Source organism: Suncus etruscus, chromosome 14 (assembly GCF_024139225.1).
Source record: "Suncus etruscus isolate mSunEtr1 chromosome 14, mSunEtr1.pri.cur, whole genome shotgun sequence".
NCBI lineage: Eukaryota > Metazoa > Chordata > Mammalia > Eulipotyphla > Soricidae > Suncus > Suncus etruscus.
The window spans coordinates 29,384,313-29,409,739 of NC_064861.1; the positions used below are offsets into that span (position 1 = coordinate 29,384,313).

At 36.6% G+C, this 25,427-nt stretch overlaps 1 protein-coding gene across 1 annotated transcript; it reads right to left on the bottom strand.

The window, feature by feature from the left end:
• Positions 1–2,810: 2,810 nt before the first annotated feature.
• SMAD5 (SMAD family member 5) lies at positions 2,811–25,427 on the bottom strand. Its single transcript, XM_049786758.1, has 6 exons — positions 24,863–25,427; positions 16,847–17,098; positions 14,211–14,330; positions 9,381–9,602; positions 6,660–6,916; positions 2,811–5,034 (listed from the first exon to the last, which is right to left on the bottom strand). Exons 1-6 carry the CDS (start codon positions 25,263–25,265, stop codon positions 4,891–4,893), a joined length of 1,398 nt encoding a protein of 465 aa, XP_049642715.1. The 5' UTR covers positions 25,266–25,427; the 3' UTR covers positions 2,811–4,890.

The following is a 25,427-nucleotide window of genomic DNA, read 5'->3' on the forward strand; positions in this document are numbered from 1 at the left end:
AGGAGGCCTGGAATTACTGACTATCCATTTTCTACCAATGGTACAAAAGCATGTAATATTGCAGGGGACAGTATCCGATACCTCCTTCCTTCCAAAACTCAAAGAAACATGGAAAGTCACATTACAAAAAAAATGACACATTAAGTAGATTTCAAGGTTTATTAAAATAAAGTATTAGCAAACATATGCAAAAACAAAAGTTCTTAAGAGTTATTACGGCTTTGACAAGCAAACAGTAAAACCTAATACATTTTATAGGTAAAAAAAAAATGGTAACAATTGAGGCATGTGGCTAGAATTTCATTTTCTAAAACACCGACAGAAGAAGCAGTACTACTACAAATAAGCAGGCCTACAGTGCAGCCTTTGGTTTGGTCTGTATCATCTTGCATTTGAAGTATCGTTTTAAGAGAACATGAGCAGGTAAATACAAACATCAAATTTTCATAATTGTATTGCTATCCAATTTTAAAATAAGCGATTTTCAAAACGAGATTTACCAGTTACTAACCAGGTATGTTAAAATGAAAATCAGTTGCCAGATTATAATCTTTAAGAATTGCTAAAGTTTAAATCACTCCATGAATAATTCAAAGCAACATCATCTCCAGCAGTATTAGAAAAGAAAAATTGAATGCTAAAAAATTTTCTTCTTTCACAAAGAACTTGTTTGGCCTTTACTGGAGCTTTGTTACAATTAATATCAGCTAGGATTAAGGCACTGCCTACTACTAATGAGGAAACAAAATCTACCTGTACACAAAATCCTGAATGTCTTTTTATTTTTTTTTAATAAAAGCATGTTCATATAAGCCCTTGAAAGACAAGTTTCTAATTATTTTAAGAACTGATTTGGATAAGAACCATACAAATCCTTTTCACTCTGCTTTGCGTAACAGAATTCTGCTCCAGAGCTGGCTCTTTTCAACAAAACCATTTGTCACTTGTCTGATAGCAATTGTTATCAGCAAATACTATGGTGTAAGCTCTTTGTTTTTAAAAGCAATAATAAAATGCTTCTCACTGGTATTTGTACAACAGTTCATTTTGGGATAACATGCCAATAATAATATACTTTAGAAAGTTAAATTTATATTATGAATAATTTAATGCTTGATAAATACTGTTATCTACTGTAATTGACAAACACTAAATTGCAATCCAGTAAATTTCAAACAACAGTCCAGCAGGTAGAATTGAGTACACATACAAATAAAATCCTTTGAATTCTCACCTTCTATACTTTTGCATATTTGTGGGAAAATCTCTTTAGAATCCCACATGTATAAATGTGGGAAACAAACACTAATGCTCTGCCCAAGAGCCAGCATCAAATCTGTGACTAAGCCCAATCCTCCAATAAAAAAAGCTTGTTAACATTTGAGATCATCCATAAACCAACACTTAGGAAAACCAACCTTCCAACACTGCTAAAACCACCAGGATATCTACTACCTTAAAAGATCCTTGATGGGGGGTTGGAGTGGTAGTATAACAGTAGGGTCCTTGCCTTGTACAGGGCCAACAAGGCACTGCTATGGTCCCCCAAAGCCCCACAAGAGTAAATCCTAACCACTGCACGATGTGCCTCCCCATTTCTTAGTTATCTAACTGACAGGTAAAATGAAGGCACAATAGATTAGGCGAGGACTTTACTAGTAAGGCAAAGTTAATATTCCAGAATGTAAGTTTCATTGGAAGATGAATTCAAGAGTGATTAAAAATTCTTCCTCAGGAAGCAGAATATATTTAATATGAAATCCAAACAATCCAAAGTAAAAGTAAGCAAACAACTAGGAAAAGAACAGAGAAATAAATGGCCTAAACTGATGCATCAAATGTTCTCTAATAGAAGTTCAGCACTTAACAGGTACAACCATCAGTTCCTCGGTTACAGGTTTTTGGTATAAAGTCTCTCTCCATTAGAAAACTGTCACAAAAGGAATTATTTCCTAGAGGTACCCTTGGGTTAATGCCAGATATTCTATAATATGAGCCCCAGTTTTCTTGAATATAGATTTAAGATCTGAATACCTAAAGATCATTTTATATCCTAAGAGGGTATTTTACTCTCAGATGTTAAAGTATAAGCAGCTGTACCTTCTTGTACAACATGCTTACTGAACTATGTAGAAATTCATTGTGAGTTTTATTTCTGAAACCTATTATCACAAATTCTCAGAAATAGGAAGTATGTGGTTTTTAAATTGATGAATTCCTTAAAATATCTTTGAAGAAAAAATGTTAGGGTGGGTATGTGGGTACATCAATAAATAGCATGCCTACTAATTTATATTTCATTTACTTTAGCCAAATAACATCAACCAAAGCATAATACTGTTACATAAATTCCATTTTTTCTACAATCAACACCTTTTATAGCCTTAATTCATTACTGAGAATGAGTCCTGTTTTTGCACTTAGCAAACTGGTTGCGATTCTATTATTCCCAAACTATTTTTTTACCTGGCACATATTAATATGTTATATAGTATTAAGTGTGATTAATTGCTTTATGAAATATAAACCATGCTAGAGATTTGATAAACACATAAAACCAATTTTCTTGAATAGTTTCTTTCAGAGGTACTTTCTTTTTTGTTGGTGAGGACTTTTATATTTTTTAATTCTTTGCTTTCTAGAAATTTAGCAATTTTTATTCCCCAACTGTAGAAACTGGGTATCCTCAGAAATTATGGAAACAATTTGACTGATTAAAGTTTTCATTTAAAGTTTAGAGGTTGGAGTCAATAGCTTTTAATAAACACAGCAAACTCTACTACTCCATGGAATAGTTAATAGTTTGAAATAGCTAATAGTTTTCATACTGTCACTGAGATCAATTTTTTAAAGAAAACAGAGAAGGCCAGGCAAATGAAATTCTAGTCAGCACTAAACGCTATGACAGAATATTGACCCAAATAAAATTCACTTTTAATTGAGTCAAGTAAAGACATCAATGAAACAATAGTTTCTACCAGTTCAAGCCCACTGAAGTCATAAGCCTATTAGGTAAAAATAGGTCAATTCTATCACCAAGCAAATAATCTTTCTTGTGACTGACAACTCTGAAAGTGTGAAAATGCATGTCACACAAATATAAGGCTTAGGTGACTATCAGAGAATGTCCTTCTTCCAAGTAAAGAACTGTGATCTGAAACATGTATGGCACTTTAAAACTAAAACCATCCATTGGCTGCACTTTGTAAAAGCAATAAATAACATTACAGGAAATAAAAAGTGTCCCTCTTTCTTCAAAAAAAAAAAAGGCTAAAAGCATATTTTTCCTCATAAAAGTAAAAGGGCAAAGTAGAAAACAGAAAGTCAAATCAAATTCTTAAACAGAAGGCGTGGCTCCATGTACTTTCAGAAGGCACCAGAAAATAAGCTTCTTCCAATAATCAAATTAAGATCTTTTCCTAAAGTAATTTGTTTTCATGCCTTAAGTGTTTATTTGACTGCTCCCTCAAAAGGAGGGGTCAAAGCTTTTTAATGAAGCCTTTAACCACCACTGATCAATCAAGTAGATATTTTAGAGTCATCATGTATTTTTTCTGGGAGGATTTTCTGAGCATCTTCATGAGTGCAAAGAAAAAGACTAGTATGCCTGAAACCAAAAAAAAAGCAGTCTGCCTTCTTAGTATGCGAACATACTTAAAAATCAGCGATTCCAACCACCACTGCTGTTTACAGAGTATCATATCACTGGCCTCTTTCCTCAGGATCCCTATGTTTATAGACTCTTGCATGCGGAGACCAGCACAAGTTGCAGTAGGTTTAAGTCCATGACTTTCTAACATTATTAACATTCATGACAGGGAATTAAAAAGGCACCTTAAACTGGAGCAACAGAATAAGTGTTATAATCTAGGCTGAACTAAAAAGTTAGAAAAAGAGAGTAACTTTCTACAAGTTAACTATAGATTACAGTGTTTCTTAATACAAAAGGTACCCAAGAAAATAAAGATGAGCATCTAAGTCCAAGTCATTTGAGTGTGTTTCACAAAAGATTATACTAAAAACTGTCATCTATCAAAGTGCAAAATGAAAAATTAATGCATGTCAAAATTAGAGTTCTTGCAAAGTTAGCCATAAACAGCAAACATGGCCTTAAAAAAAGGCTGTGCATGCACGGATACTAGTTATAAAGTAGTAGTACATCTGAGAGATTCTGAATAAATGCCATCTTACTGGAGATTTGTTGTTTGCAGTCATTTTTTTAAGGACAAAGGAAATGTTTTACAAAAGATCTGATGAATGAAGTCACAATACACTGACATTTAGCAGTATTAAGTGTACATTTTATGATACCTAAAAAACTATCACTTTGCTTTTACCGAACATTACTTGTTAGAGCAGTGCATAGTGTTCCTTCAAATAAAAGTTTTATATCTTCTTTCAAGTCCTTACTATATACTTTCACAAAACAAGGAATTATACTTTCTTAAAGTTGGTGGGACAAAGAAACTGGTTAAAGTACAGATTCTAGAGGATCAAGAGTAGAAGGGAAGACTTTCCACTGAATATCCTCTTAAAATATTATAATTTTTCATCATTTGATGAATAACTAAAAAAAAATTAGCAACCACAAAGAACTGCTGGGGACAACAGGGCAAAAGTATGTTCCAGTTTAAAACTGATGTCAAACTTCTGAACCGGGGCACAATACCTACTCTGTATTTTCACAACACTTTTGAGAGTTAATCACATGAACACAAATAAAAACAAATGTAGATTCATCACGAAATACAAATGTATTGGTCACAATTATGTAGAAAAAAATAAGGTGTAATATCCATTTTCCAAATATGCTCACAGTATCTGTACTAAAAAGTTTCCCTAAAATTAAAACAGTTCACGAATAGTGTAATTGAAAAGAAAACTTCTGCACTATGAGACAGAAGATATGGGGTTCAGAGGGGAACCCATCTGAGTGAGGACTTTATCCAGCCACTGAAGAGGACCATGAAGATGAATCTCAATCCAACATGGGGTGCTAGTAACATCCTGACGGTGGTATTCTGCTCCCCAGCCCTATGAAAATGAACAGATATAAAAACAAATTCCTCTTTAGACTCTCAGTGTTAACCAATTTTAACACCAAAACAACAAAAAAGAAAATGAAGAATGCATTTAAGTCACAATCAATCTTAGCATTCACCATAGAATTGAAAACAACGTATTAGCTGCATTTTTAAAAGATATATTAATTTTAAATAATGCATAATTGCCCAACATGTGTCAGAACCTTTTTTTTCAATTTTGCAAAGTCAACACAGCAAAGTACCTCTTAATTAAAACATTAGTAATTCCACAGTAAGATACATTCTTTTAACTGGATGAATAAAGAGCAATTAGTAACTCATATTAAGCTTATGTTGGATTTTGTAAGAAAAAGCTTTTGGTATTCATGTTTTCAGGATAATGAATGATAGAAACAATCAACAAATGCAAGTATGATTAAAGTGGTAATGAGCTACCTATAAGATGAAAAATGAATATGATTTATAAAACTTGAAATGCTAGCCTGATAGACATGAGCTAAAATGGTATTTTTCTACTTTACTGATTAAAGCCAAGTCTTGCCCTGGAAAGTTAGACTGTGTGATATAGTATGTGTTTGTCATCTGTGTATTAAATGTATAAAAGCCATACTTCTACAGAAGGGAAATACCTTTAGGGATACAAATAAATTGATGCTTAACAGAATGGTGAGATTGAGTGGTGAGCAAGGGAAAACTGAATGGTAAAACTGAATATAGTACAACTGCTTAAATATACCACTAGAATCTTTTTTTTTTTTTTTGGTTTTTGGGTCATATCCAGCAGTGCTCAAGGATTACTCCTGGCTCTATGCTCAAAAATCGCTCCTGGCAGGCTCAGGAGACCATATGGGATACTGGGATTCGAACCACCGTCCTGCATGCAAGGCAAATGCCCTACCTCCATGCTATCTCTCTGGCCCCACCACTAGAATTCTCTTTTTTACCACTAGAATTTTTGCCAAATTTTTGTTCATATGTTATCTTTGAAATGCAAATAAAATAAGAAAAAGATATAATTAATTTGAAAAGTTCTCTGAACTTTGCAAATCCTTTAGAGCTTAGATACAAATAAAATAAATTTAGTATTCTAGAGAATTCTTATAGTCACTATATTAGGGTCTGATAATAATACTTGAATGTAAAGAGCTATATTCTGCTAAAGAATTTAAGGAGCCATTTTTAAGGTTCCCCACTTTCGGGGTGGGAGCCCAGGGCCTCTACTGGCAGTGGCTAGCTCAGCATGGAGGTCTGACCATTCAGTGTGTGGACAGTTTGATGCATAGGGAGGACTGTGCAGAGCAGGTCTCAAATGTGGGGCCTCATACATGCAATACTTGCATACTAGACCTTTGAAGTATTTGGAACCTTAAAAACAATTCTAATGCTACATTTTTTTTAGATGAGGGATGTAGCTCAGTGAGTAGAACTCACAGCTCCCATGTATCAGGCCCTGAATACTGCCCAATACTGAAAAAAACTACGTATTAAAACTCTATTCAATCAGGTCAAAGTTAATACCATTTTGTATTTAACAAACAGCAATTAAAAATCATACAGGTATATAACATACATACTTATAGCTGCCTCAAATTAAGCTACCGATACCCCACTTACCTTGACAAAACTCATTCGAATAGTGCACATTTTGGTGAGCTCATACACTGCCTCAAACCCATGGTTGACAGACTGAGCTAGAAGCTGAGCAAACTCTTGATTGTTAAAAATTTTGAGACTGCAGCTGCTTGGAATCTTACAGACAGTGGTAGGATGAAAGCCGTGATGGAAGTTGCAGTTCCTACTCTGTACAAATATACTGCTGTCACTGAGGCATTCTGCATATACCTCTCCACCAACATAGTACAGATGAACACCTAAAGATAGGCATTATAAAAACCAAGTTAACAAAGCTACATAATGAAATCAAAGAGAATGCAAATAAAGCAAACTCCAAAATCTTCCCATGAAAGTTACCACTAGGTGGCCTTATGCTTCCAAAGATAATCAAGAGGTTAATGTCTGCCCAAATCTAAGCCGATCATCAGCTACCTAAAATTTCAGTCTCGGGTTGGCAGCACATTTGATTTTCAATTTGTAAACCTTTTCCTTTTCCAAAGATCATTTCATAACTCTGTCCAAAGATCATTTCATAACTCTGTGAGGAAGAGCAATGGCAAAACAACCAACAAGTTCTTTCAAAAGACTACTCAATGTCACCAACAATAGTTTAAACTTTTTTTGCCAACAAGAACAAGATTTTTTTTTAATCCATAATTCAGGGGCTGGAGTGGTGGTGCAAGCAATACGGCATTTGCCTTGCAAGCACTAACATATGATGGACTGCAGTTCACTCCCCCTGCGTCCTATATGATTCCCCAAGCTAGGAGAGATTTAGGAGTGCATAACCAGGAATAACCCCTGAGCATCACTGGGTGTGGCCCCTCCCAAAAATATCCTTTATTCCCATGCAATTCCAGGAGATACGAAGAGCTTTTGAATGCAAGATTTATTTTATTTTCCTTTATGTGTTCAGAATCTTTATGTGCATGTAAATGATTATTGTTTTATTAGTAATATTAAAATTATGTAGCTGAAGATAAAATTGTACTCAACTTTTCAGCTGCTAACAATGTATAAAAAGACTAATCTTGAGCCTGGAGATAGCACAGCGGCGTTTGCCTTGCAAGCAGCCGATCCAGGACCAAAGGTGGTTGGTTCGAATCCCGGTGTCCCATATGGTCCCCCGTGCCTGCCAGGAGCTATTTCTAAGCAGACAGCCAGGAGTAACCCCTGAGCATCGCCGGGTATGGCCCAAAAACCAAAAAAAAAAAAAAAAAGACTAATCTTGTTTATATATTAGCCACAGTTTTGAGTTAGTAAGATGTTGTATTTACAAACAAATAAAAATGGCTTTATACTGTAAACTGAGAAAAAGAAAAAGCTTATTCTTAAAATTTTTTTTGATTTTTTGGGCCACATCCAGTGGCACTCAGGGATTACTCCTGGCTCTGATCTCAGAAATCGCTCCTGACAGGCCTGGGGGATCATATGGGATGCCAGAATTTGAACCACTGTGTGGTTGCATGCAAGGCAAAAGTTCCACCGCTGTGCTATCTCTTCAGGCCCTATTCTAAAATGTAAAGAATTATAGATTTCTCCTGTTATTCTCTAATTATGTGAAAATGAAAGCATGAAGGTGATGCTTTTTACCTGAAAAAAAATCAGGGCTAATTGGCAATAAAACAAACAAACAAAACAAAACAAAAAACCCACAGAAACTCACAACTTCTTTTTAACTTTCTAAATCTCTATTACAGGAAATAACCTAACAATTATAATTATTAACCATTTGTTCCTAATTTGGATTATGAATTCATTAAGTCAAAGAAACAAAAAGCAGCAAGGGGAAAAACAATTCAGATAATAGACTCTTATCTGGGATAGGTTTCCTTTCAGATCATTTATTATGTGAGATTATGGTGTTTCATTGTAGTGTGAAAGTTCCTAACTTGTGGTGGAAACTGTCTTTTTAAGGGTGAATTATAAATTAAATTGTTTCCTAAATTTGAAAGGTGGGAGGGGTGAAGGTGAAGTCAAGTGAAGCCTTGCCACTAAATTGAATTTTCTACCTGCAATCCTTATCCTCCAACAGAATGGAAAATTTTTATTCTAGCTTAGATAATATGCTTGTATCCGTGCTAAAGTGTATAGTATTGATGTACAAAGCTGTATCTCACCACCCCAAAAGTGTTCATGATACTCCGTCACCTCTAGTCTGATCTTAAGATAACAGAAATTTTTTACCCATTTTCTCAATCCCAAATATTCCAAATACAATAATAATGTAATATTTAATCTTTTAACCTTTTATCATCATTCATATACTATGACCAGAAAGGTAACTCTTTTGTTTTTTCTTTCAGTAAGGTAATTCTAAAGTTTATATTTCAACATGAAAGACTCAGAAAATAAATATAAAGTGACTTCAGATCTTAATTGGAGGAAAAAAATAAACCGAGTAAGAGAATTGAGTCTTTTGTTGTTATCGTTTTGGAATTTTGGGGCCACGCCGAAAAGCGCAACTCTATGGGATGCTGGGGACTAAACCAGGGTCAGCCACATTCAAGGCAAAGGCCCTACCTGCAGTACTACTGCTCCAGTCCCAGAGGACTGAGTCTTTCCACCCACCACAAGGACTGAGTCTTAACTTAATGCATTACTTAGCATTCATGTATCATGCCTTGGGTTTCTTTTATGCTCAGCTTCATAGAATGCATGACATATAGCAAATACAACAAATGAGTAAATGCAAATGACTTTAGGGACTGAAAAGATTACCTTTTCCAATGTGTCGCCTAGTGTTTTCAATTGTTGAATTCCGATTAACATTTGACAACAACCCCAAGCAGAATCTACTTTTGTTATTTGAAGGATCTGTGAATCCATCTACTAACACACTGGTAGAAGAGGCATGAAAAGCTTCCCCGACACGATTGTTTAATTCGTAATAGACAATTGAACACCAATGTTTGGGCTCCTCATAGGCAACAGGTTGAACATCTGTGAACAAACCAGACAGAAAGCACATTTAATGAAGGATTATCAGAAACTCCAGATTCCCTGAAATTTTCCTCTGAATTTAAACCAGCATAGTAAGGAAAAGAAAAATTTCAAGTGGTCAGTCACGTGTGAATAAAAAGGAGCTCAGGCTCCTCTCACACCATGCACAAAAAAGTCAATTCAAAATGAATCATCAGGCCTGAACTGACAAATTACATTACAGAAAATATAGACATAAACCTTCATGACATTGACTCTAGAGAGACCTTCAATAATTCATGTGATTGGCCAAGCACACAAAGCACAGATGAATTAGATTACATCAAATTAACTTTCTGCACTGCAAAAGAAATAATGGCCATAATAAAAAATAAATAAAAGGACACCCCAAAGCAAGGAAGAAAATATTTGCCCTTAACTAATCTGACAAAGGGTTACCATCCAAGATATATACATACGAGTGCAGAGGGCTTTTTCTATATTGTGCTTTTGTGTTCCTGGGGTATATCCCTAGGAGTAGTATTGCTGGATCATATGGGAACTCAATTTCCAGTTTTATTGAGGAATATTCATATTGTTCTCCAAAAAGGCTGGAATAGTTGGCATTCCCACCAGTAGTGAATGAGAGTCCCTTTCTCCCCATATCTGTGCCAGCACTGGTTGTTCTTGTTCTTTTGTATGTGTGCCGGTCTTTGTGGCATGAGATATGTGCACCTCTCATTTTTTCATGTGCCGTTTGGCTATCTGTATTTGATCAAAACTTCTAAAAGAATTAAACAAGACATACTGAAAGCCCTATTGACTTTCTGTATTTTTTTTTTAAGAAAGAGCTTTTTGGGGTCGGAGAGATAGCACACTACCTGCTATGCTATTGCTCGGTCACACTAAACCTTTCTTATCAAAGAACAATTTATATTAAAAAATGATATTATTCTTAATAATGAGAAATGGAGACAGCTAAGATCAGTATCAAGACAAGAAAAGGTGTAATGAGGCCAAGAAGAAATAAAAATGTCTTGTTCACAAATGATATGTCTATAGAAAACTGAAATTATTGAAAAAGTCCTGAATGAGAAACTATAGTAAAATTGCAAGATATGAGATTTATATACAAAAGTATATAAACTTTTATCTTTATGTAAACATATATTATATATATATAACTTTATATAAGCATCTATTTTCCAAGATGCCAGTAATGGTGAAGTGAAATTTGAAATATAAGCTTATTACTATTTAGATTTGCACACAAAATATAGATACTTATATAAAAAATTAAGTTATGCTTTATATGAGAAAAAAGTAAAACACACCAATAAAAAGAAGTCAAAGGAAAAATGGGTAGTACGTGTCTACGGATAGAAAGATTCAATATTAAGATATCAATTCTACCCAGTGACACCAATGATTGCAAAACCTGTAGATTCTATGAAATTCAAATAAAAAATTCCAGCAAGAATATTTTGTGACTGACTAATCTTAAAAGTTTACATTAAGGAGAAAAAGACCTAAAATAGCTAATATTGAAGACAAAATCAGAAGTCTGGCATTACAAAGCTAAAAGGCTTATAAAACCAACAGAAATCAAGATAGGCGTGTATCAAAGTGATAGTACAGTAGATAGGACATTGCCTTCCTTTCTCAAGCTACCTTGGGTTTGAACCCTGGCACTACATTTTGGCCCCCAATTCACCAGTGATACCTGAACACAAAGCCAGATTAAACCCTGAGCACTGCCAGGGATGGCCCCAAAATAAACAAACAAAAGACACTGAAATATTGGAGGTTGGGATTGGGGAAGTCAAATGAACGAAAGGAATCTAACAAAGCATAGAAATAGACTCACATATAGTTAATTTACCTTGATAAAGGATCTAGGTAAATAAAGAGGCAAGACAGACGATCTCTTTTTGTTTTTTGGGGGCCACACTTGGAGGTGCTCAGGGGACCATATTGGATGCTGGGAATAGAACCCAGGTCCATCCTGGGTCGGCCTCATGCAAAGCAAAAGACCTACTGCTGTGCTATCCCTCTGGCCCGACAGGCAGTCTCTTAACAAATGGTACAAGAACTAAAACTCAAATGCAAAAACAATCTACACATCTGTCTTACATCCTTCACTTAAAAGACATCAGAATTAATCATAAACATCAACATAAAATATAAAATTAAAAAGATTTCTAGAAATTAATATTCATGAAAGAGTAACTAGAGCAAATACAGCATGTAGGGTGATTGCCTGGCACAACCAACCCAGGTCTGATCTCTGGCACCACATATGGTTCCCCAAGCCCACCAGCAGGAGTGATCCCCAAGTACAGAGCCAGGAGGAAGTCCTGAGCTAAGATCGGTATGGCTCTAAACTCTAAAATAAATCCATGAAAGAAATAGATAACAAGCTGGATTTTATTAAAATCAAAAAATTCTGCTCTGCAAATAATACTGTTAGATGATAAAGATAATATATTTAAAATTAAAATTGATTGTAGAGTTAGGTCAAAGACATGAACAACAACAACAACAACAACAACAACAACAACAAAAGGAGAAAATGCATATATTAACTAACACATGAAAAGATTCTTTGCAGGGGTCAGAGAGAGAGCACAGCGGTAATGCATTTGTCTTGCAAAAAGCCGATTCAGGACAGATGGTGGTTTGAATCCCGGCCTTCCTTATGGACCGCCCCCCCCCCCCCCGCCCCCTGCCTGCCAGGAGCAATATTTGAGCGCAGAGCCAGGAGTTGTCCCTGAGCACCACCGGTGTTAAAAAAAAAGATGTTCTGCAGAGGTCAGAGCAAGAGTACAGTGAGTAGGGGTGCTGGCCCAGGCTTGAGTGCTAGCATCCCATGTGGTCTCCCAAGTCCATTGAATGACCCAAAGTGCAGATCCAGGAAAAAGCCTGAGTATAGCCAGGTGGTACCCCCAAACAAACAAAAAAAATTCTCTGCATCATGTCATTGGGGAAATACAAATCAAAATAATCTTAGAAAATTATTAAATACCTACATACAAAACCATTAAAATGGATAAAAACAAAATACCGACAATAACAAATGTTGGTGAGTATGAGGAACAAATAGGAATCGAATACTAGTGGGAATAAAAAATAACTGAGTTCGGTGATTATAAAAATTACAAAAACATGAGGCCAGAGCAGTGGCACAAGTAGGGTGTTTGTCTTGCATGCATTGACATAGGACAGACAGCAGTTCCACAAGCCAAGAGCGATTTCTGAACGAATAGCCAGGAGGAACCCCTGAGCGTCACTGGGTGTGGCCCAAAAAGCAAAAACAAAAACCAGAAACTTAAAAATTACAAAAGCTTGCAAAACTAAACTTGCTTCTACCGTACAACCAACCAACTGTATTCTGTGGTATACACAAAGGAACTGAAAATTGACACCTAAACAAAAACTTACACAAAGATGCTTATAGCATTTTTATTCACAACTTTAAATCATGTAATCAATCAAGATGCCCTTCACTAAGTGAACAGTAATCATCAACTAAAATAAATGTAGCACTGGGGGATCATATAGAAGTAGGAGAGGTTGTACATATGGGGTTTGAGGGCTTGTAGGAACTCGGTTTAGTTTGCTGCCCAAACTAATCTATTCAATTTGTAAGGTGAAAACTGACCTGAAAACTAATATCTCATCAAAGAGTGCAAAACATTACCTAAGCATTATATTTAATAAAAGATGGCATATATCTTTAAACATTAAATGCCAAAACTGCCTTGGAAAAATGGTATATACCTAATATGGTCTATTAACCAAATTCTTTTCTGTATAACAATCAAATATTCATAGTACACACAAAATGAACAAAAAAAGATAGTAGTGGATAAGGTGCTTGCCTTCCACATAGTTGACTCAGGTTCGATCTCTGGCATCCCATTTAGTCCCTGAGACCACCAAGAATGATTCCTAAGTATAAAGCCAGGAGTAACTCCAGAGCACTACTAGGTATTGCCCAAAAAAATAAAAAATAAATTAAAATAATAAAAAAAAGAGAGAAAAAAGATGGATTCAAAGGGTCTCTGAAACGGGGCAAGGTTATCAGTGGGAACAGATTGCAAACAAGTACAAAGGAGATTTTGTTAAAAGTTACAGAAATGGTGGGGCCAGAGCAATAGCACAGTGGTAGGGCATTTCCTTTGCACACAGCTGACCTAGGACAGACCTCGGTTCAATCCCCAGTGTCCCATAGGTCCCCCAAGCCAGGAGTGAGCTTGAGCATCACTGGGTGTGGCCCAAAAATAAAACAAACAAAAAAAAGTTACAGAAAATTCAGGGCCTGAGTGATAGAACAGCGAGAGGGTGTTTGCCTTGCATGCTACCAACCCCATATGGACCTGGGATCAATATCCGGCATCCCAGATGGTCTCCCGTGCCTGCCAGGAGTAACCCCTGAGCACCGCCGGGTGTGACCCAAAAATAACTACAACAAAAAAAGTTACAGAAACGATCTAGAAAACAGTAGTGATAACTAAATCATACACCTGAAATGCATTCATTTTATAATATAAAGCAACCACTTTAAAGCAGTTTGTAAAAACTGGTTCAATAGGTTAAAACAACAAAGTAAATAGGGCATTTCTTTACCTCTGCTGGAGATACTGGGCATAATCTGAGGAATCATATTGTTGCTGGTATCCATAGGTTGAGAATTATCTTGACCCATCTGATCATCTGGTGGCATATAGGCAGGAGGAGGAGTATCAGCTAAATGGGAGACAATTAGTAGCTAACATCCCAAAAGAATAGTTTAAATCTGCATCCTTCTCAGTCATTATTCTAAAAGCATTTAAAAATTCTTACCTCATCTGCAAGGCTCATTACTGAAGATACACAAAAATATAGGATATTATATTGGGCCAAGAGATAAGGAGAGAATGGCTACTGAAACCTACTGAATCTACATGTATCTGCTTGCTACTACACTAAGCAATATATAACAGTAAGGTGAGGATGAAATTCACTAAAATAAAATTCAAGGTCAAGAATTCTACCCATCTATCAAAAAGTCTGGAAAAGGCCAGTGTTAACGGGGCTGTGGTGAGAAAAAAAAAAACATCATCCCCTGCTGTGGAAATGTTATTTGGTTCAACCTCTACAGAAAGCAATATGGTGATATCTCAAAGTAATAGAACAGATCTCCCATTCGACTCAGTGATATCACTTCTTGGTATCCATCCCAAAATGCAAAAATGTTAATTTGAAAAGATACTATGCGTGGCTGGAGAGATAATATGGAGGTAAGGCATTTGCCTTGCATGCAGGACAGTGGTTCGAATCCCCAACCCATATGGTCCCCCCGAGCCTTCCAGGAGCAATTTCTGAGCATAAAGCCAGAAGTAACCCTGAGTGCTGCCGGGTGTGACCCAAAACCAGAAAAAAGAAAAAGAAAAGATACTATGCACATCAATGTTAATCATAGTGCTTAGCATAATATCCAAGATATGAAAATAACCCTAATGCTCAACTACAAATGAATGGGAATGGATTGAGCTGTGGTACAGATTTACAATGAAATACTACGCAGCTGTAAGAAAGGGCAAAAATCATCCGATCTGCCATGAAATAAGTGAAATCAAAGGGTATAATGCTCAAAAAAGGCAGTCAGATGGAAAGAGATAAAGAATGACCTCTCTTATATATGGGACTTAAAAATACAGCAAGGTAACAAACAAAGGATCAAAGGCAATATCTTATATATGGGACTTAAAAATACAGCAAGGTAACAAACAAAGGATCAAAGGCAATATATCAGGAGAAGTGACCCACAAAACAGAAAAGGTAGAAAGGGAGAGGTTCTGGGGAACGAAGGTAAGTACACTGGTGATGGATGTGTGTTAAAATGATGCAGGCATGAAACCACCATTAACAGTACTATAAATCACAGTACCAGAATTTAAGTTTTTTTCAAGAAAAATAATTTTGTCATCAGGGCCAGAGGGAGCGCGTATAATGGGTAAGGCACTTGGCCTTGCATGTGGCCACAGTTCCAGCTCCAGCACCACCAGGAGTAAACCCTGAGCAGAGCCAGGATTAGGCCCTAAATAGCTAGGCATGGCCCAAACCCCCACTTCCCCAAAAAGTATTCATTTGCTTAGAATCAAACACTTGAAAAATGGTAAATAATGCAAATCGCATTGAAGAACCAAATTATACTAATTTGGCTATGTATTTAGAGGCCAATTTAAATTAACAAGATCATCATAAATTGTATATTGTCATTTAAAACTTACCCTTTTTAAAAATGTATTACCAACACCAAAAGCAGTTATCTAATTTTTCCAGAACATGTCAATATGACTATTCTGGACTACATAAATGGACAATCCTTTTAGAAACTAAATGATGAGAAATTTGAATTCCAACAATGGTGGCTGAAAGTCCTAGCAAAAGCTACAGCTTTATCTGTTTTGTTTCACTAACTATAAATACTAACTATAATTTGTCTTTCACCCCGGGGTATATACAAGATGAATCTTTAAACAATTACAACCAACATCCAAATCTCATATAAACCATAGAAATTAGTTTTGGAACACATGGCTAATAGCAAAATGAAATACTTAATTACCCCAAAATCTCTAGATGCCCATCCCCACTCCTACACCCACAATTACATGACAATAATAGATGTTCAACTAATTTGATGAGAATGACAAAATAATATATATATATTAATGACATGCCATTAAAAAATTTAGGAACATTGTAATACTGACTTATTTTCTCAAGTAATTTCCGACAACCTGTTTCCTAACTAAAATAATTGATGCTCATTTTAAGCTTCTAAAATATAAAAATTACCTAACAAGCAATGTAGTATAGATGCTTGTTAAAAGAACAGACTTTAGTCAGAAAACCTCAGTTTGAAACCCCTCATTATTTGCTACGTAACCTTACACAAGATTCTTAGTATCCTAGGAATACAATCAGCTTCTTTTTCCATCCGCACAATAGAAATATTACCTAAAATCGATTGTTTGAAAGATCAAATTCAATGCAATCACTTTCAGAGCAGTTATCAATTATAGGTAAGTCATTCAAGTGGTACTAGCATTACAAATTACAAGAAATTTAGAGCTTCCATTTTTAAACATACGGTATAACTGAAAGGTTTTGGAAATCAATTATCAAAGAAGACAGACAAAAGTAGCTAGTTCGTAACTAGTAATAATTACTAGTCCTCAGGGATTGTTTTTTGTATCTATAAAATAATTCCTTACCTGGGAGCTGAAATGGACTTCCTGGTCCAGAACTTGCTGGGGAGTTGGGATACGTACTGCTAGCGGGGGAAGGTGGGTAAGGGCTATTTGGAGACAAGGGGAATGGAGTATTGTTGGGCTGGTGAAAAGAATCTGGAAACGTGGCATTTTGTGGCATATGTGGTTCATTGTGGCTCAGGTTTCTAAACTGAACCAGAAGGCTGTGTTGTGGGTTGAATTCATTATGACGAGGCACTAATACTGGAGGTAAAACTGAAAGATAAAAAAAAAGTCATTTGTGAGCAATGAAAGACACAATTATCCTATATAGTGTAGGGAGCTGACAGAAAGGGTTCAGGTCATTAATACCTTTTGAAACAATATATTTTTAGGAAGGAATACTTTGTAGAATGTTGAATCTATTACATGCATAGTAATTAAATCCAAAAAGATACAATTCCTCCACTTCTGGTCTATGATACAAAATAAGCATAAAACATAGAACTTAATGAAAGGAGACTTCAACAAAGGCAACGCATTAAAAGCTCGTAAGGAAAGAAACAAAAATGTGGGAAAGAAAGACATCTGACTGGACCTCAATGAACAGGGATTTTATAACTGCTAAGGGTAGGAAGAGTTTAGACGTGGAATATGAATCTTACTCAAAATGAATTTTCTAAATATATCGTAATAAAAAAAATGAAACACCTAAAAGCCTTGAGATATATTTCCAAAAATATAACTGTTAGCCATATCCACTTGTTTACTTCTCCGTTAAAAAATCCACTTAAGGAGGACTGAAGCGGTGGCACAAGTGGCACGTGCCAACCTAGGATGGATCCGATCCCCCAGCATCCTATATAGTACCCCAAAGCCAGGAGTGATTTCTGAGTGCATAGCCAGGAGTAATCCCTGAATGTCACCAGGTGTGGCCCAAAAACCTACAGGGTCAGCACCACAGAGCAGCAGTAGAGTGTTTGCCTTGCACACGCCTGAACCAGGACAGACCTGGGTCCTATCCCAGACTTCCCATATGGTCCCTCAAGACAAAAGCGATTTTTGAGCGCATAGCCAGGAGTAATCCCTGAGGGTCACGGGGTGTGACCCTCAAAACTAAACAAAAGAAAAAAATATTCACTTAAATATCTGATTATCTTTTACCATAAGAAATTAAAACAAACCTAATATTTAAGCTCTTATTTTATCAATTCATCCTTTTCAACCTTCCTATATTGTCAAAATCACTGCACTTCTGAAAATCTCACTTTGACTCTAAAGTCATTCAGTAGCAACTAAATCTATCAGCTTTTAAGTTAACCAGGTAGGTCATACTTCCCCTCACTGGACAGGGATGTACCTGAGAAAACAGAGGCTAAGTCAACATCTGTACTGTCTTTTGTATCTTTTCATTTCACTAAATTGGTGCTGTAATGATGTGGTTGACATTAGATTACAACTGTTCTGCTCTACTGTGCATTTACCAGTTGTTCCTTTCTCAGAATGATGTGACAGCTGCCATCGAGGAGTAGGGCATTCAAGAGGAAGAATTTCTATGTTTAGATGGCAAGTAAACTGAAAGAGTAAATGAAATAATTACTTAGGAATTTAGGAATTCCAACCCACAAGTAATTTGTTATTTTTTTTCTTCAATTAATACTACTAGCTTTTGTCGTATTGGTATATTATATATGCATATAATTTAGGTAAATTACTGTATTATTATCCAAAATAATACTAGGAAGTTTCAAAGTGTAATGCTGTAAGAATAACAACAAAAACTTCAGCAATTTATAAACCTCCTATCATACTGTTTTCAGAAACAACAAATTTAAAATCAACCACTTTCAAATATTTACTTTGTTCACTGCTAACTATCCTGGTTATTATTTTTGAGACATCATTTGTAGACTATTATAGCAAATGAAAACGCTTATATCATTCTATCCTACTCCAATCCATCCTCCATAAAGTTAACTAAGAACTTTGATTAAATAAATAAGGCAGTAGTACTTCCAAATATCCAACAGATCTACCAGATTTCTATCAGCATTATTTTCAGATGCCGTAAGTCAACCGATTGCTGTTTCCCTTTGCACCACTATCCATTAAAAGAGTCCTACATATTTTGAGTCTTTGGGGGCCAAAGAAAGAAATAGTACAGCAGTTAGGGTGCTTGCCTTGCGAATGGCCAATCCAGATTTGCTCTCCTGCTGGAACCCATAAGGTTCCCTGAGCACCACCAGGAGTAACTGCTGAGCATTATTACTAGGTGTGTCCCTCTCCTCCAAAAAATAGTAAATCAATATCAAAACCAAAAAAATAAAATAAAATAAAGTAGGGCCTGGAGAGATAGCACAGCGGCGTTTGCCTTGCAAGCAGCCGATCCAGGACCTAAGGTGGTTGGTTCGAATCCCGGTGTCCCATATGGTCCCCCCCGTGCCTGCCAGGAGCTATTTCTGAGCAGACAGCCAGGAGTAACCCCTGAGCACCGCCGGGTGTGACCCAAAAACAAAAAACAAAACAAAAAAATAATAAAATAAAAGTAAAATAAAAAAAATAGGTAAATAAATAAAAAAGATTATTTTGTGCTGTTTTCTTTTTCTTTTTTCTTTCTTTCCTGTGGCTCTGTTTAGTTTTTATTTCAGGACTGTGATTATTATGTGGTGCTTTTCTTTATTGCTGTAGTACAGATTGGATTTTTTATTTGATATTTCTTTTTGTAGTGATGTGGTGTTTCTTTCTTTTTCCCTTTCTTCTCTCAAACTGATGTTGAGAGCCTCTAACAGTGGTCCTCAAACTATGGCCCGCGGGCCATATATTGTATTTGTATCTGTTTTGTTTCTTCATTGCAAAATAAGATATATGCAGTATGCATATGAATTCGTTCATAAGTTTTGTTTTTACTATAGTCAGACCCTACAATGGTCTGAGGGACAGTGAACTGGACCCTGTTTAAAAAGTTTGAGGACTAGAAGGACTCCACCTATCTTCAGCTTATTTGATTTTTACCCCATTTTATTGCTTTTCTTCAAACAGATCCACATAAATTGAACCATCTAGTTCTGCCTCTCAAATTGAGGGGAAAATAATGGAGGGTACCACTTATACTAGCAACCTGGGGATAAGGGTGGGGGGGATATGGGATGGAAGCTGGGAATGATGGGTGGAGGGAGGCCAACTTTGGTGATGGGAATTCCCCTGATTCAATGTTAATATGTACCTAAAATATTACTGTGAAAGATATGTAATCCACTTCAGTCAAAATAAAAATTATTATTATTAAAAAAATAGCAAATCAAATTTGAATCTTGAGCCTTCTACTCCTTTCTCTCTAATTGGATTCTATTTCCTAATCCTATTTCTAATCCTGTATTTACTTACTTCTTTAAGTGATAAAGGTATAAGATAAGGAAGACACATTTTGGGTCCCTGAACAAATGAAAATGTTCTTTGTTCATCTACAAATACTAATCCAACCATCCCTCTTTGAAGATCATAAGTATTTATTTTTAATTCTCAACCCAGATCGGCACTAGAAAATAATTCTCATTGTTTTTGTTAAATTCCCAGTCTTTTTTTTTTTTCCTCTGAAATATTTCAGCATCTTTTCATTCTAGATATGTTAAAATTCTGCCATGCACTTTAGCTGACTCTTTCATTTTTGATCTTGTGGGAGATGAGGGATCATTAGACTACAAGAAACTGTATTCCAGGCTTACATAGGCACTGTACTCAGGAATCACTCGTAACAATTCTAAGGAGAACCCATGCGGTACTGGGGGATCAAATTAAGTCAGCTAAGTGTAAACTTTACCCGCATACTATTTTTCTGCCTCACCCTTTTATTTACTTATTTATTTGCTGTTGTTTTTTGGACCACACCTGGTAATGCTCAGGGGTTACTCCTGGCTTTGTGCTCAGATATAGCTCCTGGCTTGGGGGACCATATGGGACTCCAGGGGATTGAACCAAGGTCTATCCTGGGTCATTGCATGCAAGACAAACACCCTACCAATTGCGCCACCGCTCTGGCCCCACCCTTTTAATTTTTAATTGAGAATTGTGGGGCGATTTTTCTCTTTTGGTCATTTTCCCATGCTCTTACTTTAAAAAACGAGAAAACCGGGCCCGGAGAGATAGCACAGCGGCGTTTGCCTTGCAAGCAGCTAATCCAGGACCAAAGGTGGTTGGTTCGAATCCCGGTGTCCCATATGGTTCCCCGTGCCTGCCAGGAGCTATTTCTGAGCAGACAGCCAGGAGTAACCCCTGAGCACTGCCGGGTGTGGCCCAAAAACAAAAAAAAAAAAAACCCGAGAAAACCAAGTTATACAAAGGTTAAAGAATTTGTCTACAGTCACACTGGTAGGATTCAAATCCTACCAAAAAGTTTGACTCAATACCCCAGTCTAGATTATTATTATGTACTAGATAAAATAGCCTATCTAGATTAGTGCTGTCGGGGCCTGTGAGATGGTGCTAGAGCTAGCCAAGGAAAGGACCTCGGTTTGATCCCCCAGCATCCCATATGGTGCCCCCAAGCCAGGGGCAATTTCTGAGTGCTTAGCCAGGAGTAACCCCTGAGCATCAAATAAGTGTGGCCCAAAAAACAAAACAAAAACAAACAAACAAAAAAGATAGATTAGTGTTGTCTTTCCTTTTTCACACTCTTCTTTTTTAACTCTACCTGGAGTACTTCTGGCCCTACACTATGCTACCATATACCTTACTGCTATGTGATCTGTATAGATTACTTCCCTTTTCCAGTCTTGATTTGCTAAATTGCAAACTTATTACTAAAGTTATCGGGTTGTAAAATGTTACTATTCTTAATATATAGCATTAAGGAATGATGCAATCATGCAATTCACTGCAACATGGATAGAACAAAAAGGTACTATCTTAAATGAAAAGCCAGAAGGAGTAAAATTATAGGATATCATTTTTTTGTGGGGAGGGAGCACACCTGATGATGCTCAGGGGTTTCTCCTGGCTATGCACTCAGAAATCACTCCTGGCTTGGGGGACCACATGGGATGCTGGGAAATCGAACCAGTCCATCCTAGGCTAGTGCCGGCAAGGCAGACACCTTACCACTCCTCTGCTTACACTTACACTGCTCTGGCCCCTAGGATATCACTTTTATATGGTATTTAGAATAACTGCATAAAGGATGGCTTAAATATCTAGAATACTCTTGGTCCATAGTATAGTAAAAATTAGGAAAGAAACTGAGTTGAGAAAAAAGGGAGATGTGAAATAGGTGGGATAGGGGACAAGGGGACTCAGGCGCACTGGTGATTGTTAAGAAAGGACAGAACCAAATATCCAAGCTACGGAGTTAACAATGAAATCATAAGACCCAAACTTTTAACAAGCAAACTTAAAAAAGATGACTGTTACGATGGCAGGCTGGGATGGAGATGGTGGTGGTTAAATATGGTGTTATAACTACAACTACTACTTTATCGATTCTGATATGAAAAGGGGGTCCTCATGTATCAAGGATGCCTGATTTATTTTGTTTAAGCATATCAGAACTGTGCCCATTACTTTTTTTTTTTTAATTCTTTTATTCCTGAACCACACTGGGCAGTGTTCAGGGCTTTTTGCCAGCTGTGCACTTAAGAGATCACTCCTGGTTGTGCTCAGGTAAACATTTGGGGATCAAACTGAAGTCATCTACACACAAAGCAAGAACTTCACTATATTATCTCTCCAGCCCCTGACTTTTCTATAGAAGAAATCACAGCTGAATAAAATGGATTTCAAAAATAAGATTTCCACTACCTACAATCAGTGAGAAATACAATAAATTCCTAGACTATAGTATATATACCCAGAAACTCCTAGCAAACACAGTGGACAGTTTTTCAGACTATGTCTCTATTAAATTATCACATTTTCTTTTCCTTGCATGATCCACCTCTTTGGAATCAGGAAGTAATTAAGTATAATTCAAACACCAGGGACAACTCTAAAGCCCTGAATCTGACTTTCCATGATTTCCAGCAGCATCACTTCTCAGCTTGTTCATTTCCACATCCAATGTTATTTTCCCTGTCTTTTAAGCATATTGGAATTTTACTGACTCTGGGATATGTACCATGGTAGGCAGACTCTAAGTTAGCTAGCACAATTCTTGCCTTACATAATTGCCTTCCTGAGACTTAATTCTAACCAATATCACAATTATGAGATATGACACACATGATGACATTCAACAAGAATGTCAACAGCCATCTAGTAAGACTTTTTTCCCTTACTGGCTTTGAAGAAGCTAGTTCTACTTATGTTCTACTTATGAAGAAAACTATATGGTAAACCATGAAAGCAGTCTCTAGGCAACAACCAGAGTCCAACAGCTTTCAAAAACTGAAGCCTGTCAACAGTCACATGACCTGAGAAGCAGGATCCTTCCCAGGTGAGCTTCAGGTGAGAACAAGCCTGATAAACAACTTGATTACAGACTTTCAGAGAACCCAATTAAGAAGCCAGGCTCAGACTCCTGAACCACAGAAACTGTGAGATAATAAACATGTGCTGTATTAAGTCACTTATTTTGTGGTAATCCATTATGTAGCAACAAATAACAACTATGACTGGTTACCATTTCATGTGTAATTCACTTATTTCAAAAAAAATTTGTGTTCCACATAATGTATGGTAGAAAGTAATCTAGCCTAATAAGCAACAAGTAGAGAATGAAGAAAAAGAAAAATTCACTTTTGTCATTCAAAAATAAATACCTAATAGTCACTGGTTGGCTGATTTTCTTAGATTAAATGGGTTAAAAAAATGTAAGCAAAATCAGCCAACCAGTGAGGAAAGAGAACAAACAGTAGAGTATTACAGAAGCCAGTAATAAAAAGTTTTTAGTAGGGGAGGAAGGAAGCAAGTTTATCAAATGATATATCAGACTTCATGAAATAAACTAAGAACTAGAAAAGACCCCCTCACTTTATAGATAAACTTAAGGAAAGTCATAGTCTGCAGGGGTCTCAAACTCGCGGCCCTCCATACATTTTGTGGCTGTGCCCTAGAGGAATCTTTTATTGTTTTGTTTTGTTTTAGTTGTTTGGGTCACACCCCCCAATGTTCAAGGCTTACTACTGACTTTGCACTCAAGGATCACCCCGACTTTGCCTCCTGTGGTCCCCAGGTAAATTGAGTTTGAGACCCCTGGACTAGAGAAAACTGTAGAGTTCACTGGAATAGCAAAATATTTTTTTTTCCTTTTTGGGCCACATCTGGTGACACTCAGGGGTTACTCCTGACTATGCGCTCAGAAATCGCTCCTGGCTTGGGGGAACATATGGGACACTGGGGTCCATTGTAAGTTAGGGCATACAAGGCAAACGCCCTACCGCTTGCCACACCACTCGGGTCCCTAAATTCATTTTTTAACTTTTATTTTAGGATTAGTACTACACTGACGTGTTTGCATGCTGTCAGCAATAGTAGAGTCTAGCAGTATAGAATTGTATTTAATTTATATGCATAGATATGTGAACATATACATAAAACACTGGAGAGGCATGGTAACTGCAGGAAATGTTGCACTGGTGATGGGTGGTGTTCTTTACATGACTGAAACCCAAACACAATCATGTATTTAATCAAGGTGTTTAAATAAAAAAAAAAAAGTTCCTACCAGACAGAAATGAGACAGATGTTGTATATACAGAGTTTAGATATACCAGAGGCAAGTTATTCACAGCAGTAGTTTTCAACCACTGGCACTGACTGGGCTATAGCTGGTCCACATGTGAAAAAGTTTAAAAACCACTGATTCACACAAAGGCAGCATGTACACATGACTGGCTATATACTGTGAATAGTGGATTAAGACAAGCCACTTGGGACCTGTATCACTATATATGAAAAGTTTAATTCACAATCCAGTACTCCCTCCAAAATTAAAATTTTGAAGAAACAAAGGGCTTATATAAACTTTTAACTGTTATATCCAATAAACAGCAACTCAAGAACAGTCTTTGTTCGTCTTTAGTTTTTAATTCTCAAGGGAGAAAAACCTACCTGGACTCTCCACTCTCTTATAGTGGTATGGATTGATACAAACTTCTTTTTGCTTCGATCCAAAAGGAAATTCACAGATATCCAATGGCTTTAGCTCATGGTGACTCTGCAAATCCGGCCAGCGCCAAACTCGGCAATAGATAACATGGGGTAAGCCTTTTCTGTGAGAGACCTGCAGGCGTCCATCTAATGATCTGGGTATAGTGACACATTTGCTCGGCTGCCCTGGACTGCTCAAGGCTTTCTCCAGTTCCTCCATGGCACCCTTTTTCTTCTTGAGCTTTTTAACTAATGCATCAACTGCCTTTTCTGCCCATTTCTCCTCCTCATCACCTTGCTTCCAGCCCAACAATCGCTTTACTGCTGGACTAGTAAATGAAAACAAGCTGGCCATTGACGTCATTTGATATAAATCTTCAGAGACCTTCCTGCAACTCAAAGTCAGTAGCAAATGAAAGAACAGATAGCAGGTGCAAATTCACATACAGTCCTAAGCAGAAGTTCCAATCAAAAGAGAAAGGGTAATCTTTTTATCTTCTTAAGTGCCATAGGCTTCTTTCATTGG